The sequence below is a fragment of the Pseudonaja textilis genome, chromosome 3, assembly GCF_049901715.1.
Source record: "Pseudonaja textilis isolate UNSWEBS1 chromosome 3, rPseTex1.2, whole genome shotgun sequence".
In the NCBI taxonomy this organism is placed as follows: Eukaryota; Metazoa; Chordata; class Lepidosauria; order Squamata; family Elapidae; genus Pseudonaja; species Pseudonaja textilis.
The window spans coordinates 139,450,514-139,470,138 of record NC_141992.1 but is presented as its reverse complement, the minus strand read 5'-3'; the positions used below and the strand labels follow the sequence as shown (position 1 = coordinate 139,470,138).

The 19,625-nt window shown below is 39.6% G+C and overlaps 1 protein-coding gene across 15 annotated transcripts in view; it reads right to left on the bottom strand.

The window, feature by feature from the left end:
- The window catches only part of LOC113435409 (uncharacterized), a 263,948-nt gene that overhangs the window by 36,036 nt on the left and 208,287 nt on the right, over positions 1 to 19,625 (bottom strand). For 5 of the 15 annotated variants that reach the window (XR_015743128.1, XR_015743124.1, XM_087930948.1 and 2 more), the window contains one exon: positions 14,817 to 14,881. The exons of the other annotated variants lie outside the window; for them this stretch is intronic. Coding sequence is in view for 3 of the 5 variants with exons in the window: in XM_087930948.1 (XP_087787074.1) it covers positions 14,817 to 14,881 (65 nt within the window). In the remaining 2 variants the exon portion in view is untranslated. The remainder of the gene's footprint in view (positions 1 to 14,816; positions 14,882 to 19,625) is intronic. 15 annotated transcript variants of the gene reach the window in all.

The following is a 19,625-nucleotide window of genomic DNA, read 5'->3' as shown; positions in this document are numbered from 1 at the left end:
AGTGGAATTTTCTTGGGAATGGAAATGACCACGTGTACACAAACATGCACACAAATTTGAATGTATCTGGATATTGCTAACAGAATATAAAAGGTATAAGCTAAGAAGCTTGTTTTACAGAATAAATTAGAAAAACTACACAACTATTTGGTCATAAAAAGTGCTAGATTGATCACACTGATCTACAATTTTTTGGGAAATTATCGACCTCTGAGATAGAATATGTTAATTTTACACATTTTGATTAGATGAATTATAAAACAGGTGTTAAAAGTGCTGGTTGGCTAAAGTTTTCAAGATATTTCACAATAAAGAGTTATACACAGGCAAGTACATTTGTCTACAAAGAGAAGGGGGTGTCTAATGATCACGACGACTCTTAACTTCTCGACAAAGCATGGTAGAACAATGAAAATGGTACAACATGGAAGTGTATAAATTTATTGTCACTGAAAACAACAAGGCAGATGACTATGAAAAATACATGGAAAATTTGCTTAGGTCCTATAAAGCTCTTGGTGCAGACATGTCACTGAAAATTCACTTCTTACACTCACATTTAGGCTATTTCCCATCTCCCCAGGGATGATCCTACTGCAATTCACAAGAGAAAAGCCAAAAAGTGCAGTTTAGATACTGAATAAAGATGGAACCTTGTCATTTAATCTGATGTTAAAGCTTGTCAGTTTTTCATGCAAAAGGCATGAAAATGTTACATGAAAACCCAATAAATAAATGGAAAATTATTGGTATCAATAACAAATAAATTTATAATGATTGGTGTGGCACTATTCTCATTGCTATATCACATTTTGCAGTTATGGAGCATAATCCCACATCCCCCTGGTAATTCTGAATTATTTTGAAGCAAGTTTGACCTGAAGCTGTATCTTGGAAACTGAAGCCAATTAATACTCAGAACTTAATTTTCCTTTATTAATGACCCAATTCTGGTAAAATTAAGCTACTTTCATTTCTGAGGCTTTCTCCTTGTAGACCAGTGTCATTGAATATGGTTACTGAGCTTGCATATTGTTAAAGTATGATTCTACATCTTATTTCCACTACATTTCTGCTTTATTGTATAACAGAGAAAGTAGAAGTATGCTTGGAAATACAAAGGTGGAAGAATGAACATTTCTAAAAGCATACAATGTTATTTAGATTGAAGACAGCTTGATCTGGAGAACTACCAGGAATAACAACAACAGCAATAATAATAATAATAACAATTATTATTATTATTATTATTATTATTATTTCCCTCAACACTGTTCAACTATTCACAAAGTGTACACTACTATTACTGTTAATCTTCTCACCACTCCTTCTCACCCATCCCCTCCCACTTGACTATTTCCTAGTATGATTTGATTGTTGATTGTACCCTATGACTATCATTAAGTGTTGTACGTTATGATTCTTGATTCTTAACTAATGTACCTTTTCTTTATGTATACTGAGAGTATTTACACCAAGACAAATTCCTTGTATGTCCAATCACACTTGGCCAATAAAGTATTCTATTCTATTCTATTCTATTCTATTCTATTCTATTCTATTCTATTCTATTCTATACAACCAAGGTTAACAACAGTGAATATATCAGTGTATTCAGACCTTCAGTGATTCAATAATTGGCTCCTGTCCACAAAAATGGATCCTCCTTATTTATGACAGTTTAAGTCTATTTGAAAGCTATACCATTTATTTCAGCTTTCTACAAGCTGAAACTCTGCTGTGTAGCATAAAATAATTTATTCAAGCAAGGGGTTCTGATTTTTAATCACTTTGAAACCAAGCTTCAGGACAGTCCTTTGAATTAGCCTTGGAAATTCTTAAGGATTGACAGTCAGCTTAATCTGAAACAGTTTTGCCTCAACACATCCCACATTGTTCAAAATTTTGCAGGGAGCAGAGGGAGAGGGAGCTGATAAGCTGCCTTTAATGGTCCTTCAAACTCAAAAACATGATTTTCTAAATATTAAAATTGGACACACTTAAATACGGAAGGGACTTTTTCCCCACTAGAAATAATGTAAAATGAAAAATGTATTGTTTTTCTGATTTTTAAGGAGAAGAAAAAGATTGTAAATAAAAGTACATTGCACATAACTGAAGACTGAGCTTTGCCTGTCCTCCATTCCAAGTGGGGTGGGGGGTAGGTGTATTGATAGTAAAACCCTCTGGAATTTCACAGTTGATATGAGAAATAAGTGTCTTTAGTGTCCTTCGTCCTGCTTTAAAAAAGAAACCCTATCTCCTCTTTACCTTCTATTACCAAGGTTTTATTCTTTCCTTTCCCCTTATTGGAAAAACATGTAGCAGTATTACTGCCATATTATTTTTCTTCTTAGTGCAAAAGAATATTGGAAATGAATTGGCTCTACATGCCTAAATACACATTTGGTTTATTCATGTATCAGCTGCCCGAATACAAAGAAGGATTCAAGGAACTCTTAAGTTATTTCCCTTATGTCCCTCCATTAGAGGAAAAAAACAACACTGGCAAATGCTGAGGCAGCACATGGTTACAGCAGCTGAAAAAAAGCTGCATACGTGCATGTGTGTATACATGTGTGCTTTTTAATGGTGGTTTTCTGGATTTAAGTTGCTTTTGCTTCAAGCTGTGACTTAACTCAGTTGTAATAAAGCATTTTTTGCACATGTTCTCAGACAAGGATCTAAATGGAAACCCTCTTGAACGGAATTCCTTTTATGTGAAGTTTGGCTTGCGGAGTCTTATAATAATTCAATTATTTGTACATTTCGGCTATGTTCAGCAACCTTTCCAAAGCCCCATCTCTTGTGAAATAACCTTTATCATCAATGGCTATTTGTCATTCACATATATATCTCATCACAAAAATGTAGTGGTGGATTCCAATCTAACTTTTTCTAACCAAAACTGTCACTATACTCTTTGATCCCTGCAAGCCTCATAGTCATTCCTGGATCATCAGTTTAGCTTGAAGTTGGAAAGGAACCTAGCAGTTCTTGAAGGATAATTTTCATCAGTAAAACTGTATTGTTGATCTAACTGAGTTTAGTTACATGTATTTCATTGACTCAGTCTGAAATAAAATTTCAAAAAAATAATAATAATATTGCCAGCAGCACCATTATTTTCATTTTTAGTGTACAGTGGAATTTTACAGCTTGAATGAAATGGGAATTTTAGAAACAATGCATATGCATGTTTCTGAGCCTTTGGAATAAACTGGAGCACAAAAAATGAGCATAATCCAACAGTGCAACAGTAACCTTGCTTTGAGCCAATCATACAGGGATGGGATTCTACCAGTTCACACCTATTCTCTAGAACTGGTTGTTAACATTCTAAGCAGTTCGGAAAACCAGTTGTTAGAAGAAATTACTGGCCTAATCCTGTAAGGAAGGCAGGAAGAAAACATTCTGGTGTTGCTTACAGAAACTGCCTCTCTGTTAACTCTTATTACATTCTTGGCAGGACTAGACTTCCTGTCTCAGGAACTTCTCTGGAGTTTTTTTCCCCTCCTTTGCTGGTACTTTGCTTGTGTGGAGTAACCATTCAAAGTTACAATGGCACTGAAAAAAGTGTCCTATGGCCATTTTTCACACTTACAACTATTGCAGCATCCCCACAGTCATGAGACGCCAGGCGAGGAGATGCGTGCTTCGATGTGAGTGATATTGAGTTGGCCACGCCCAGCCAATATTATGACCACCAAGCCACGTCCACCCAGTCACGTGACCACCAAGCCACACCCACCAACTAAGCCATGCCCACAGAACCGGTTGCTAAATAATTTGAATCCCACCCCTGCAATCATATGGTGTTGTTGTGAAGTAACTTGAGAGCATAGGCAGATGTTTGAATTTTAGGAAAGAAAAGTTCTTTTAATTGAATTGAGAGTAAAATTCTCAATACCCAGAAAATATCTAATAAATCAGTAATAACTGACCAGAATCCACTGCCTACATTCCTCTTTCCCCTCATGATTAAATATTAAATGGGTTCACACATCACAGTAACTTATTGTGGGACTTGTTTGGCTTTGCAAGATGTGTGAATCTGCCAACCACAGTTTATTCAGCAGAACATGATTAAAACAAATTAATTAAAGTAAATCTGGCTTAGTGCAATGTGTAAATAATTGAAAATGATTTACAGCAGCTGCTAGTTCAAGACCAATGCAAAGCTGTATTGGTGCCACTTCATATGGCCCTGTGCCCTCACAGTGCTTCCAAGCAGGCTAATAACTGGCTTTCATTTACTGCTTTGAAAGCTTGCCTAGTTATTCTGTCTTGAAAAGAAAAGAATACAAAACTTAACAATAATACATTTCAGAGCCTTAAATTAAAAGCTTTACAACATTGAAGTAATTTCTATAACAACTGACAATAGGAGCATGGTTATGTATTTAGAACTCCCGTTCAGGAGTTCCACTTTAATGCATAATTTTTGTGCAGCCTGAACTCATGGATACAGTTAATGCTTTTTTGAACTCCAAAGATCATATCGACCTTTCAGCCATTCTACCTGTTCTAAAATGTAGATGTGCTAAAGTTTGTAGATCCCAACTGACTTACAACCACAATTGAGCACAAAATTTCCATTGCCAGTGGTTTCCCATTGCCTTCTTCCTAGAGCTGAGAGTGAGTGACTGGCCCAAGGAAATCATACTTCTGAATGGAACTAAGATTAGAGATTCTGCCATAACAATTTGGCATCTTGGTATCGAAGGGTGTGTTTTCTCTCTCGAGAGTTAATTTTGTGTGGTAATTAAGTCACCAGGCTAGGAACTGGGAGACCATGAGCTTTAGCTGGCTTGGGCCCAAATCCAGCTTGGTGACCTTGGCCCAACACTCTCTCTCTGTCCTAGGAAACAGGCAATTACAACTACTCCAAAAAATCTTGCCAAGAAAGGTGGAGGGACTAATCCAGGCAGTCACTAGGAACCAAGACAGACTCAAAGACATCCCAATTACTACAGACAAAAACATCCTCCTTTACTAAGTCAGTTTGGTATAGTGGGTTAAAAACCACAATCTCACCTTAAGCCCAAAACCAGCTGAGTGAACTTGTGCCACTCACTCATTGTCAGCCCTAGGAAGTAGCTATGGCAAACCACTTTTGAAAAATGTTGCCAGAAAACCCACACAGACATCACTGTTTAGTTAAGACTGACTTGAAGGTACAAACAATTCCACACCTTTTAATAAGGCCTGAACCCCTTCATCAAGATCTGTCCATTAAAAGTGAGAAGAGGTCTCTTTGACTATATTACCCATCTCTACATTATCTTTTCTCCAGAAATATATTTATTACAAACAATATGTTTTTATTTCATTGTCTAATTATAAACTAGTTATTTATATAATAAGCTATAGGGTCTTTTTGAGCAAAGCATAGATATTTTACTTGCACATTATTTTAGAGCAGGGGTGTCAAACTAAAGGCCCAGGGCTAGACCTGGCCCATGGGGTGTGTAGATCTGGCTCACCAGGCTGCCATGAAGGACCAGCCTGCGGTGCCTCTGCCAGCGAAAACAGAGTTCAGGAGGGCCTCCTGAGCTCTCTTTTCACAGGCAGGGCATTGCAGGAGGCTGTCACAGCTGAAAACGGAGCTCGGGAGCCTGTTTTTGCTGGCAGAGTGCTTGGGCCATCACAGGTGCTCCTGACATGACATCGAGATGGCCATGCCCACCTTGACCCTGAGGTCAAACACAACCCTAATGCAGCCCTCAATGAAATTGAGTGTGATACACCTGTTTTAAAGGGTTTTATAGAAATGATTGTCAAACTTTTCTTGTTTATGGCTGTTTGCCCTTTTGATTTTTTGATTATACTCTGCCATGCATTCTATCGCTAAAGAAATATATCTTCATTTGTTATACATTAATGTGAAATTTCAGACCTAAAGATGATTACCTTAGTTTTGTCCTGATCCATTTTAATTTTTCCTACTAAGAATGAGGTTGTTCAAATAACAACACTGAAAGGCGCATGCAGAATAGCCTTTGGTACATATTTAGCTGAAATGAGTAAAAAGATCTTAGCACAGAAAAAAAAAACCTTAATACTGCTATTTCAAAATGATAAAAATCTGTTGTCTGATAGCTTCTGATTAGTTTTATTAAAAGCTTATTACTGTTATCAAAACTGGTTAGTTAGAAAAAGTGTTATCAGACTTGGCCTGATTTTTGCCACCACAGACTAACACTGCTATCTTCACACGATGTCTTCAGCACTTTATTATGAGTGTGTTTACCCTTAAAGTTTAGAGTCCAATCCAAGCTCATCCTTATACCCTGGCAAGATTTCTACAGTGAAAATGGACAAAGGAGAATGGTAGGAATAAATAATAAAATCTTTTTTTTAATTTCATATGAAAGCATCACAAATCTAAGATGCTTAGGACTAAAAGAAATACCTTTCAATCTTTAAAGTCAAGACAGAGTTTAAAAATTGGAAGACATCGTGAATTATCTTAGAAATCAAACTGATTTAGTTTGAGTGTCAAAGGACAAATCATGTTATAAATAAGAAGCCAAATAGTTATGAAAAATGAGATCAGTGTTTTTTACTGAACACTTAACTTTACATTTTCCTTGAATATTCTTAATTGCATATGCCGTATGTTTAAAGGATTTACCTTTTAGCTTACAATTTGTTTCGGTGTATACATTTTCAGTAAGTGAACCAGCTTGTTCCTCTTTGAAAATGTTCTTTGATCAATCAGTCTATACAGCAGCAGATTCATTTCCCACCTGTAAAACTGAGATTGTCCAATCAATTCTATTTATTTGAAATTACTTAAATAAAGGGAAGAAGAAAACTACACATACTTCATACTGCTTCCATCATTTAAAAAAAAAACATTACTGTTGTATGTTTCAGCCAGATCATTAAGAACAAATATAATCCACTAAAAATTACATTTCCATAACTGTGTGGCCTTTTGCTAAAACATGTAAGAGGCAGTGAAAGACACATTCATAATCACTACTTCTTATCCTCCCATTCTTATCTGACATGATTTTTATGTTGGTGTAACTAAGTTCATTGCCCATTATTATTACCTGCACTGGAGTATATTAGGGGTTTTATTGTAGCTTCTAGCTCATTTCTCCATTTATTTTTAATGATTAGCTATTATCTTAGAAAAAAACCCAATGGAATATGCTCCAAATACAGGTATTGCTCCCATTTTGATAAACCTTATCAGCAACCTCATGACCTTTCTCCATTTCCACTATACAGATTTAAAACTATCTCCACTGACTGAATACCACTGTATGTTTTATTACGTAAACCAAATATGAGACTAGGTCAATACCCATGCTTCGCTACAAAACTATGTGGACAGGCTTAGTTTTGGGGGAGGAAAATAAGGGGGGGGGGAATTCTGCCTCTGCCTACCAGCATCCATCGGTATTCATCTGGCTCGCATGTGTGAGAGAGTTGAGGGCCTTTGGGAAAGTGAAACAGTATTTGCTGTGTGATCAAGAAGGAGACAGCAAGGAGCATGGTTTAGCGTACGCGGTTTAGCTCAACAGTTCTGTACTAAAGCTGTTTGGTGCTGTAAAAGTAAAACTGAAACTGAAACTCCTCTCCTCTGCTAGTGTTTTGCATTTGGCACAGATTTCTTTTCAGGTGGGAAGGGGGAATAGAACTCCCTAGCACCAGAGCATGTTAATAATTATACAAAATACTAATGTTCTAATGGTCATTTTGAAAAATTCTTTCTTAGTGAGCACCTAACACCCAAAAGGAATATACATGCCAAATTTCAAGTTTGTAGGCTTTACGGTTCTGGAGATTTTGTAATGATGCGTAAGTGGTATTTTGCTTTTATAGAGAGAGAGATTCAGAAGCAATAATTAGCAAGTTCTCAATAAATAAAGGGAAGGTGTTCTGATCCTTTGGCTTGTTTGCAAGATCATACATTTGGTCAAATGAGAAAAGAGAAATATGGGATCCTTTGTCACATGAACTGTTTAATGAGAATATTTCAGCCAAGGATGCAATGATATTTCTAGAGGTTATTCATGGTTTGCAAATAATACGGAGCATTTGAACAGAGAAGATACTGTATATTTAAAATCTGATTTTAGTAAATTGTCAGCTGGTGCTCCATTCAAAATCCAAGAAAGAAATACTTAGACTCTTTTAATCAGAGAAAATATATCTTTTACTGGAAATCAAGTGGTAGCAACAAAAGAATTCTGAATCTGAGAAAATGGGCGCCTAAATCCCATATACAAAGTAATGGCAACGTTCCCACCCCCAATAGTTCAATTGGCTCATCCAATTAAAAGTTGTGTATATCATGTGGGCATCTCCAGGTGGTGATGTGGCTTCTGTCCATTGACCTTGACATAGTTTGATAAAGGGTTGCAGCTGCGCATAGCATAGGATAGAAACCTAAGCAAGAATGTACCCCCCCCCCCCAGCTTATACAGTTCTGGTTTGTAACACCTCCAGCTCACTTCCCATAATCATTCCCCCCTCCTTCCCCTGTTACTTATGACAGCCAAAAAAAGCAAAGCAAAGGGAGAAAAATATTGAAGGCTGACATTTGGCCCTCCTAGAAAAGAGATGTTAGTCCTAAAAAAGATAAAAATAGAAGGTAATAGAAAATATACATGTAACAGCAACATACTAATTTTTAGGGTTTATCGGGATATTTAATATGAAATGCCTTCATAAGTGTAGGAGCTCTAACATCCTTCTCATTCACCCACTCAGCCTGGGAAGGAGGAAAATGTTTCCAAGCAACCAAATACTGGAGTCGACCCTTTCGTTTTCGAGAATCCAAAATTTCTTTAACTTCAAAATGTTGTTCACCTTCAATTAGCAATGGTACAGGGGGATCAACCTGAGTTGGTCTCGAGTTAGAGGTATGTTCAGGTTTTAACAAACTAACATGGAAAACAGGGTGGATCCGTCGAAGAGTTTTTTGGTAATTTCAGTTGGACAGCTACAGGGTTCACAATTTGTTCAATTGAGAAAGGTCCAACATACTTAGGTCCAAGCTTTTTTGACCTTTGTGTAGTCTGCAAATATCTGGTGGATAAAAAGACCTTGTCACCCACTTGATATGGTTTTTGTGAAGTTCTCTTTTTATCTGCAAATTTTTAATGAGCTTGATGAGCATCATCTAATGCTTTACGGGTAACTGGCCAGGTAAGCTGGAGCTGTGTTATCCATTCATCTAATGACTGAATGTTAGGTTTCTCCCATGGAAGTTCGGGTATAGGTACAAAGTCTTGTCCCGAAGCTACTTTAAATGGAGTAAACCCAGTACTACTATGTACTAAATTATTATATGCCACCTCAGCGAATGGCAATAGGTCAGCCCAATTATCTTGCTGATAATTTATATAACATTGAAGATATTGTTCCAATACCAAGTTAGCCCTCTCACAAGCCCCATTGGTTTGTGGGTGGTGGGTGGAGCTTAAGCCCTGGGCGGAGCCCAATAACTTTAGGAACTCCTTCCAAAAATTTGAGGTAAACTGGACACCCCTGTCTGAGATTATGCATTCAGGAACTCCATGTAACCTGTAGACATGTAAAATAAACAGTTTAGCCAACGTTTTCGCAGATGGGCTTTTCGGACAAGGTATGAAATGTACCTGTTTGGAAAACAAATCTGTTACTACCCAAATAACTGTATTCCCCCCAATTTCAGGTAATTCCACTATAAAATCCATAGAGATTTCCTTCCATGGAGCCGTTGGTCTAGCCACATTGTGTAGTAAGCCTGCTGGCTTACCAGGAGGCCGTTTGGCTGAGGCACAAATAGGACAACTAACTCCATAAGTCTCAATGTCCTTTTTCAAGGTAGGCCACCAAAATTGCCTTTTAACTAAGTGTAAGGTTTTCATGAATCCAAAATGAACAGCGGCTTTAGAGTCATGAGCTTGCTGTAATATTTGGTTTCTCAGCTTCGCTGGCACATATAATTTGGCCCCCACCCATGCCAATCCATCTCTAACCGTACAGTTATTTGAGTGAGCAAGGAACCAATCATCAAGTTTTAGAGCATCTCTTAACTGTGCAGTCAAATCATTTGATAAATCAACCTCCTTCTTTTTCTGGGCTCTGCTAACCACTGGAGCTGCCAACTGTTTGGTTGGGACAATCAGCCGTACCACTTCTTGGCGAGCACTATTATATTGAGGTAATCTAGATAAAGCATCCGCCATGAAGTTCTTCCCCCCGGAATGTACTTCAATGAAAAATTAAAGCGCTTAAAGTACTGTGCCCAGCGAACTTGCTTGGGAGACAGCTTCCGAGGTGTTTTCAAAGCCTCCACATTTTTATGATCCATCCACACCTCAAATGAGTGTTTTGCCCCTTCTAAGAAATGCCTCCAGGTTAACAGAGCCCAACAAACTGCAAAAGCTAATTTCTCCCAGATGGCCCATTGTCTTTCAGTTTTCATTAGTTTAAGAGAAGTATATGCACATGGTTGCAGAGTCCCTGTCTTGTTTGCTTGTAGTAACACCGCCCCAACTGCTACATCACTCGCATCGGCTTGGATTACAAAAGGAGTGTCCATGTCCGGGTGCTTGAGTACTGGTTCAGCAGCAAACAGTCATTTCAGCTTCTCAAAAGCAGCTTGACATTCCATGGACCACTCCAGGGGTTTACTAGGCTTCGGTTTCACCTCCCCTTTGGTTTTTAGGAAATTTGTGATAGGCATTGCAATCTTCACAAAAGCAGGAATAAATTGACGTTAAAAATTAGCAAATCCCAAGAAACGTTGAAGTTGTTTCCTGGTGCAGGGAGGGGCCCATTCCAAAACGGCATGAACCTTCCCCGGATCCAATTCTATGCCATCATGTGAGATGCGATAACCTAAATAGTCAATTTTTTCCTGGTGGAATTCACACTTGGACAACTCTGCATACAGCTCAGCAGCTCGAACTTTTTCCAGAACTGACTGCACTAGTTTTACATGTTTATCACGAGTCTTCGTGTAGATAAGAATATCATCAAGATAAACCAACACCCCTTTGTATAGATGTTCATGTAACACCTGATAGATCATTTGCATAAATACTGCAGGGGGGCCCTGTAGGCCAAATGGAAGAATGTTGAATTGGAAACAACCCATTGGGCAGTTAAAAGCAGTTTTCCATTCATCCCCTTCCTTAATTTGAACCTGGTAGTATGCTTCTCTCAAGTTGAGTTTTGTAAAAAATTTCCCTTTGGCCAAGTGGGCCAACATATCCTTCATCAAGGGGAGGGGGTACACGTTCTCCACTGAAATAGCATTCAGGTTTCTATAGTCAACACATAAACGAAGGGAGCCATCTTTCTTTTCACGGAAAAATACTGGGGCTGCTACCCGGGGTCTAGTGGATTGGATGAAACCATGTTCCAAATTCTTATCGATAAATGACCACAGCTCTTCTAGATCCCACGGTGTCATCGAGTACAGTTTCGGTTTTGGTAGTTTCACCCCAGGTAGAATTTCAATACTGCAATCTGTTGAACGATGGGGGGGGGGGGAGATCATCCGAGGCCTTTTCACTGAATACCTCCTTTAAGTCCCAATATTCCTTCAGAATTTTCTCCTCCTCCTTCAGGTTCTCGGTGCCAGTGGAGGCCAGTTCAGTGGGATTCTTGAGTTTCGGTTGAGATTGCCCCTGTCCTTCTGGGCGCTGGTCAGTATGTATGCGCAATGACCCTCTCCTCCAATCAACATGGGGGTTCCATTTCCGAAGCCAGGGCAACCCCAGTATTAGGGGCCGTTCCATCCTAGGAGCCACAATAAAACACAAAGTCTCTCTATGCTTCCCCATCGTTATTTCTATTGGTTCTGTTATAAAATGTGCAGGGCCGCCCCCAGCTATGGATCCATCCAATTGGCAAAAGGCTATGGGCATTTTTAAAGTCTTCAGCCTCAAGCCCATTTTCTCCACTACCTCCGAGCTGATTACAGACCTTGTGCACCCAGAGTCTAACAAGGCCAGCATTTCCCCTTTGGCTCCGGACATGGGTACCCTTAATCTCACTGGAATGGTCATAGGGCCCTTGTTTGGACTTACCAGTGAGTCGTCTTCCGATTTGGATTCACTCTCTTCAGAAGAGGTTGGAGTTCCCAGCTCCTCTCCTTTTGGAGGGGCAATCTCTAGAACCTCCTCTGCTTTAAGCGCCATTTTGTAAGGCTTTGCTGGTTTTTTTTTCAGGTTTTCTTCCTCCTCCTGGCACCCGCTTTGGTTCTAGCTTGGCATGGCAATCTGCAGCCTGGTGACCTTCCTTCCCACATCGGAAGCAAGCAGTGGTCTTGGGTTTTGCTGCCATTCCTCCCTTTTGAGGTTTTAAGGCTTCTCGAGTGCTGGTGGGGGAGGATTTGCTCCAACCAAACCCCGCCCCGGTGTCTGTTTCGGGTCAGATCAATTTCCACCTCTGCCGCCAGCACGTACCACAGCTGCAGCTCACTGGGGTCTCTTCTGGCAATACAGCTTTGATATACATCTTCATTCAACCCATCTTTAAAAGCTTCCCTCAGGGCTCCCTAGGACCAGCCTCGAATATGACACGCCAGCTCTCTAAATTCCTGGGTGTAGTCGGCCACTGATCTCCGCCCCTGATTTATGGTCTTCACCCTAATTCTGGCCTTACGTTCAGCAAGTGGGTCTTCAAACCTGGCCCGCAGCGCAGTCATGAACAGGTCATAATTCATCAGCTGAGGGGCATTATCTTTGGAGTTCTACGTCTTCTGGCAATTACTCCTCCCGCTGGGGCCCCTGGGCTGCTGCTGCCTGTTGCGCTAGCCCAGGTTGATTTATGGGGGTGGCTGCTCTGATTCTTCTGGCTGGGGGGCTGCTTCCCCCTCCACTCTCTCATACCTTTGCTCAGTTTGAGGTTCTCTGATAGCTTCATTTAGAAGATGCATGGCTTGAGTTAGTAAAAAATTCTTTCTTTCCTTCTCTTGCCATGGCTCCTCTCTTCCACGCCGATGGGTAGTGATCACTCCTGGAGGAGGCTTTTCCTCAGGATCCTTCCAACCAACTCCCAGGGACCATTTGGGTTTTACAGCTGGTTTTTCCCCAAGATTTAGTTCTGCTAACAAATCGGCTTCCCCTGCTTCCTCTAGCAGCAGAGAATCTTGTCCTCCAGTTGCTCCCAGGTCTTCTTGGTTGCTGGCTGGATTTGACATTGTGTTCAGATCCCCTCGGAAGAAAATTTATTATTTCTCTGGGTGGGCTGGTAATGTGGAGATTCAGAATAATGTCAGCTGGTGCTCCATTCAAAATCCAAGAAAGAAATACTTAGACTCTTTTAATCAGAGAAAAAATATATTTTACTGAAAATCAAATGGTAGCAACAAAAGAATTCTGAATCTGAGAAAATGGGCACATAAATCACATATACAAAGTAATGGCAACGTTCCCATCCCCAATAGTTCAATTGGCTCATCCAATTAAAAGTTGTGTATATCATGTGGGCATCTCCAGGTGGTGATGAGGCTTCTGTCTGTTGACCTTGACAGAGTTTGATAAAGAGTTGCAGCTGCGCATAGCATAGGATAGAAACCTAAGCAAGAATGTACCCCACCCCCCAGCTTATACAGTTCTAGTTTGTAACACCTCCAGCTCACTTCCCATAATCATTCCCCCCTCCTCCCCCCGTTACTTATGAGAGCCGAAAGAAGCAAAGCAAAGGGAGAAAAATCTTGAAGGCTGACATAAATCATAAGAAATTTGAAAAAAACAGTTTGCATCATCTTATCCTTCCAACAATCATATCTTCCACCTATGCAAACAGCAGACTATGAGTAGAGGATACTTGTAAAGAAATTTCAGGTTGCCTGGAGATTATACAAGCCTGTTGTGGGGCTTTCCATTCCTTAGTTTCTGGTGGATAATAATGAGTTCCTGCTCCATTCAGAATGTGTTCGGTTTTTTTAAGGGCTTAGAATTGTTTTCATTCCTTTGGGGTGTCTTGATGTTCTCTTTTTAAATTCAGCTATTTCTACCTGTTCATGGCATTGAAAGATAATCAGAATGTGTTTTCATAAATAATAATTCCAATATTCTTTAGAGGAATGGAATATGGTTGTCAGATATTTTGCCACAAATTTTAAGCAATTTTTAAATTAAAGTTAAGAGAATATATGACATGATGGGAAAGAGGCAATGTTTTCTGAGTTCATTATAGTGTCCTTGCTTTAATGGCAAGTAAATAACAACAATCATGATGTTTATGAGAACTGTATTTCCTATATAACCTGGACTATCAGATAGATATTACATGCATTCTTTTTTTTATGGCACATAGAAGCTTTCTTTAGATTGACATTGTATCTCCTGTAAGTGTACTACTGTAGACCAGAGGTGTCAGACACACAGCCCACAGCCCGCAGGCCAGATGCATCACTCATGGCCACCCCCATCCCCATTTTAGTGAAGGGGAAAAGCCACAATAGGTCACGTCACAATAAGTCAGTTTGACACCGCTGCTGTAGACATAAAGGAAGGAGGACTCACTGTAATAGTGACCTAAGTCTACTCCAAGACCAACTTATTTCAAAGAATTTTGAAAGAGCTTCCAAAGCATATCAAGAAACAGTAGTCATTGATCAGATCATCATCAAAAACTAGAGCAAATTTTATAAAATGAAAATGTAATCAACATAATAGTTAATGATATATGGGAAAGGTATATTTTAACATTCTATTTACATCTAATCTGTAACTGATTTTGTGATATATCAAATATGTATTATGGTTAATGATAAAGGGTAAGAGCAAGAGTTTGTAAATGAGACAAGCAGTCGAGTCTTTGAATACACATGATTATTCATTACATACCCTGGCGCAAATTATCCAACTCCAGACACATGCAAAGATCCAGCTCTCTGGAAAAGGTTGTAATGCTGGGAATGAAGAACGGAAAGAGAAGAAGAGGACAAACATGAGCAAAATAGGTGGATGCAGTTATAGTCGCTATGGAGGCACCATTGGGAAACCTGAAATAATAGGTTAGGGATAGATGATTGTGGAGGAAATCTACCTATGTGGCAGCCAGGAGTCAAATTATACATTTTGCTAACCAAAAAATTTAATTTTTGTTTTGCTCTGTTTCTCCAGATGGCAGCAGTTCCTGTTTAGAGAATTACAAATTCTTCCTAAATAATTTCAATTATTATGAAAACAAGCCTAGCAAAATAAAAATAAAAAGTGTAACCTTCTTTCACAACCCAAAGATGCTTTTTCACAACCAAAAGACAATTGGATTTTCTTGGTTTTATCTTTGAAAATGTTTTGCTTCTGATTCAAGAAGCTTCCTTTTGAATAAAGCACCTTTGGGACAACCATGAATTGGCTGATTAAGAATCTCCATAGACTTTTCTTTCACAACAAGTGAAAACTGGCAAGAAAATTAAAATCAATTATATTTAACTAACTTGATTGACTTCATTATTTGTTGTTTCAGGAAGCTCAAAACTGCTAGCCCAATGTCAGATCTGATTCACACAATAAAAGCAGCAATAGAAATACCTTCCCAGAGCATCTAAAGATATGTTTACATCTTGATATAAACAAACAAACAAACAAACAAATAAATAAGTAGGTAGGTTGGTAGGTAACAGATTTTGGTCTCCAATATTGTGGTAGCACCAAAATCTGTCTTTGAGCAAGTCGATTGATAGCAGAAGTCCATCTATGCCTGCTTACCAGCAAACATGACCTTAATGTCAGCCTGCAACAAAAAATAGCATAAAATTGCTTCCTTCCTAAGCTTGGTATGGTCCTCAACTTACAGGTGTTAAATGCGTTTTGCTCCATTTTTATTACCTTTCTTGCCACAGTTGTTAAGGGAATCATTATATCTGTTGTTAGTTAATGTGGTTGTTAGGGGAACTTGGCTTTCACATTGACTTTGCTTGTCAGAAGATTGCAAAAGGCGATTCCATGACCCTGGGACACTGCAACCGTCATAAATATCAGCCAGTGGCCAAGCATTTGAATTTTGATCACGTGACCAAGGGGATGCTTGCAGATGGTCATAAGTGTGAAAATGGTCATAAATCATAAAATGTCATAAGAATGGTTACTAAATGGTTATAAGTCGAGGACTACTTATATTCCACTTGCCTTCCTTTCTAAAAAACAGAATAAAGTTTGAATCTACCACCCTTATTACCTATTGAATGAAAAACTGTTGGTGACCTTCTAACCGCTGCACCATAGAGAGTATCTTAACGTACTGCACCTCTGTATGGTTTGCCAATTGCACAGTGGCAGATAGGACAGTGCTCTAGAGGATTAATGTCATTGCCCAGAAGATCATTGGTTACCCTCTCCCCTCTTTGGAAGAGCTTTAGAGCTCCCGCTGCCTTAAGAAAGTTCAAAACATTCTCAAAGATCCATCTCATCCTGGGAACCCTTTTTTTGAATTATTACCATCTGGCAGATGGTACAGAATAATAAAAACAAGGACAAATAGGCTGAAAAACAGCATCTATCCCAGGGCAGTAGCTCTTTTGAATTCTACTGTATAGTGCAGTTTTGTGCAGTGCAGTGTCGGGGTTTTTTGGTTCAATGTATGAAGGGTGAAGGGTGTGTGTTTGTGTTTATTTTCATGGTCATGGTCATGATGTGCACTAAAGATGCAACGTTTGATTTCGTTGTACGAGGTGCTATAACAATAAACTAAACTAAACTAAACCTAACTATCCCTTTCCCTTGCTCTCCTCTAAAGCAAAGCAAAGCAAAGCAAAGCAAAGCAAAGCAAAGCAAAGGGGAGCCAGGGGTTTCCATGCCGGTCTCAAAACAGACCAAAGTGAAATACCATCAAAAAACCAGTTGTCCTTCAACAGCCTCGGGCTCTTTAAAGAGCGCTTTCCTTCTCTAACGATCATTTCATGAACTAGGCTCCTGTCTGGAAAAAAACAAAAACAAATGAAAGACCAAGCTAGGGTTCTTCTGCCTCCCCTCGCTCCTTCTGGGTCTCCAGAAAGAGAAAGATTAATCTACATAATGCTGAACTGAATCGCTTTAATTCCAGTCAGCTTTTATCATTCAATCACCGAGACCGACCGCATGTGGAAAAATTCATGCTAATTCCCCTTAGCAACAGGGGCAGCCAATCGGGAGGCTCCATGCACCATGCAGCTGGCAGCCAGGATCACTCAAAGTAGGTCAGGCCTGTATTTCTAAAAATGCCACGGTCTAGTAACCCCACTGTCCCGTCTGTCAGCCCTGCCCCATAATAACCTCAATTGCTTGGCGACACAATGACATACTGCCCTGTTAAAGAGCCATCAAATCAGGCTCCTGCTTTATTTTTATTTATTTTTTTTACCACAAGCCTGGCTCTTGGATGGAACAGCCTTTTCAGGCTAGCATTAATCACGCAGCCCTTCGCCGTCCACTTCCATTTTGCTCAGGCAATGGATTCGACATTAATGACCAGCTGCTCGGTCTCCTCCCGCACACAAACCCAATGAAATCTTTCTCCCCAGTTGGGTGCATAAAAATAACAGCATCCCGGAGTCAGGCAGGCCCAAATCCAAAAGGGCAGGAGTGGAGAATGTGGGCTTTTGTGACTCTCCAAATAACGAAAGGATCAGGATGAGACATGAGACAGTCGGAGCAATTGCTTGCATGCAATACACAGCCTTCTCCCCCCCCACACACACACCAAATGTGAACGTTCCCAGCCTAAAATACACATTTTTGCACAGTGCAGTTTATTTTAAGCATATTATTAAGGAGAGCTAAATAAACAAAGAGCTGAACTGAGGCTGACTTTTTTTCCAAGGAATCTGGGAAACTAGAAAGAGGCTCGGAGCAATTTGGGCAGCCCAGAACAGGAGAGAACAACAAACCACACGTTGCAAAGGCTTGCAGAGGAAAATCAGGAAGGGCTGTGTGAAAAGTGTCTGGAAAGGGCCAGCTGCAAATCAAGCACCTCCTACATCCTCATCGCTCACTGCCTGCCTGCAAGCAGGACTGCAAATGCAGGTCTAAAATAGTACTGTTAACATCCTTGTAAAGCTCCAGTCTTGCAATTGTTCCCAAGAAAGCTTTGCAGGATTTGCTTTAAAATACTTTGCTGCAATTCACAGATCTGACTTTCTTCTCCTCTTTGGTGAAATAGAAAAGACTGATCGGAAGTCAAATCACATACCAAAGAGTATAGATAAACAGCAACCAAGTTCAAAACAGTAAACTTGTAAGGCAGTTCAGTCTTTTTTAGTTTCTTTTCAGTTTAAACACCACCTTTTTGTATTTATTTTTTCAATTGTGATACATTCATGACATCCAACCACCTGGTAAGCTAGACCATCCAGGGTTATAAGGCAAAGGTATTAGCAGTGATCAGTCTGCACATTTCCACCCACATTTCTCCAGCCTCTGTGGATAACTTCACACTCAACTGCAGAACTCAGCAACCCTCATTCATGTAGCTTCTGTCCATTTTGAATTTTATGGACAAAACACATTCATTAATTCATTTGCCCTTGTTTAAGCCAAGCTTGATAACCAGGCTATGCCTATCTTCTTCAGTTTACAGAATACATCATAGTTATTCTTGGAAAGATACACGGTCACTGATGTAACCACCGGGACTGCTAATTACAAGCTGCTGACATTCTGCTGGTCTGTGCAGCTCCGTGTGAATTACAAGTGTCCATCCTCCCTTCCGGCACATCTTCCTTTAAAATGCCCAAGGCTGAATTATTATTGAAAAAGAAGGATAGCAAGACTGCAGAGAAAAATACATTTTCCTAATTATCTTTCTTACTCTAAGAGCAGAAAGCAGAAATTCAACCACTGGCTAAACTATAATGGAGCAGAAAGTGATTTCTGCAGTAACAAATCATGCAAACGACAGGCAAGCTGATTCCAGAATGGCTTACATGGCTATAGAAAAATCTTGCTGGAGATGACACATTCAGAACAACTTCGGGCTGCTGGATTTAAAAACACAGCTGTGCATGTTTGCATGTGCCAAAGAGGCAGCTACTGACATTTCTGCCAAGCTTCCCCTATTTATCTGAGCTTCTATGAAACTTCTAGCCTGAGTTTATCTATCTATCTATCTATCTATCTATCTATCTATCTATCTATCTATCTATCTACACACACACACACACACAGACACACACACACACACACACACATATACACACATACATACATACATACATATACATACACACACACACACACATACACACTGCTTAAAAAGAGACATAACTCCATTTCGCCACTACTATGCTACACCAGAAATAAAACTTAGCAGTATACATTGTAGAGCAATGGGATTCAGTGGGATTCTCCCCTCCCTTTAAAACAAATTACAGGCTGACTTTGAAATGCATTAAAAATGTAAATACATTACTGATTTCATCTCAGTTGAATACTAAGCCCAGTTGCCAGCTGGGCTACAAAAGTCATCTGGGATAATTTATTTTGATTAGACTGACCACATTCATATTTACAGTATGTTTTTCTTTTTACTAGACTAAGTACAGCTGTGTTTATAAAGAGTTTAAAGATGGGGGCTGGGGAGGGGGAGCCCAACATGCCTCCCTAAATCATACAGAAAATTCAAGACTTATAGGTGTAACACACGACACGCACGCACACACACACAGCGAGAGAGAG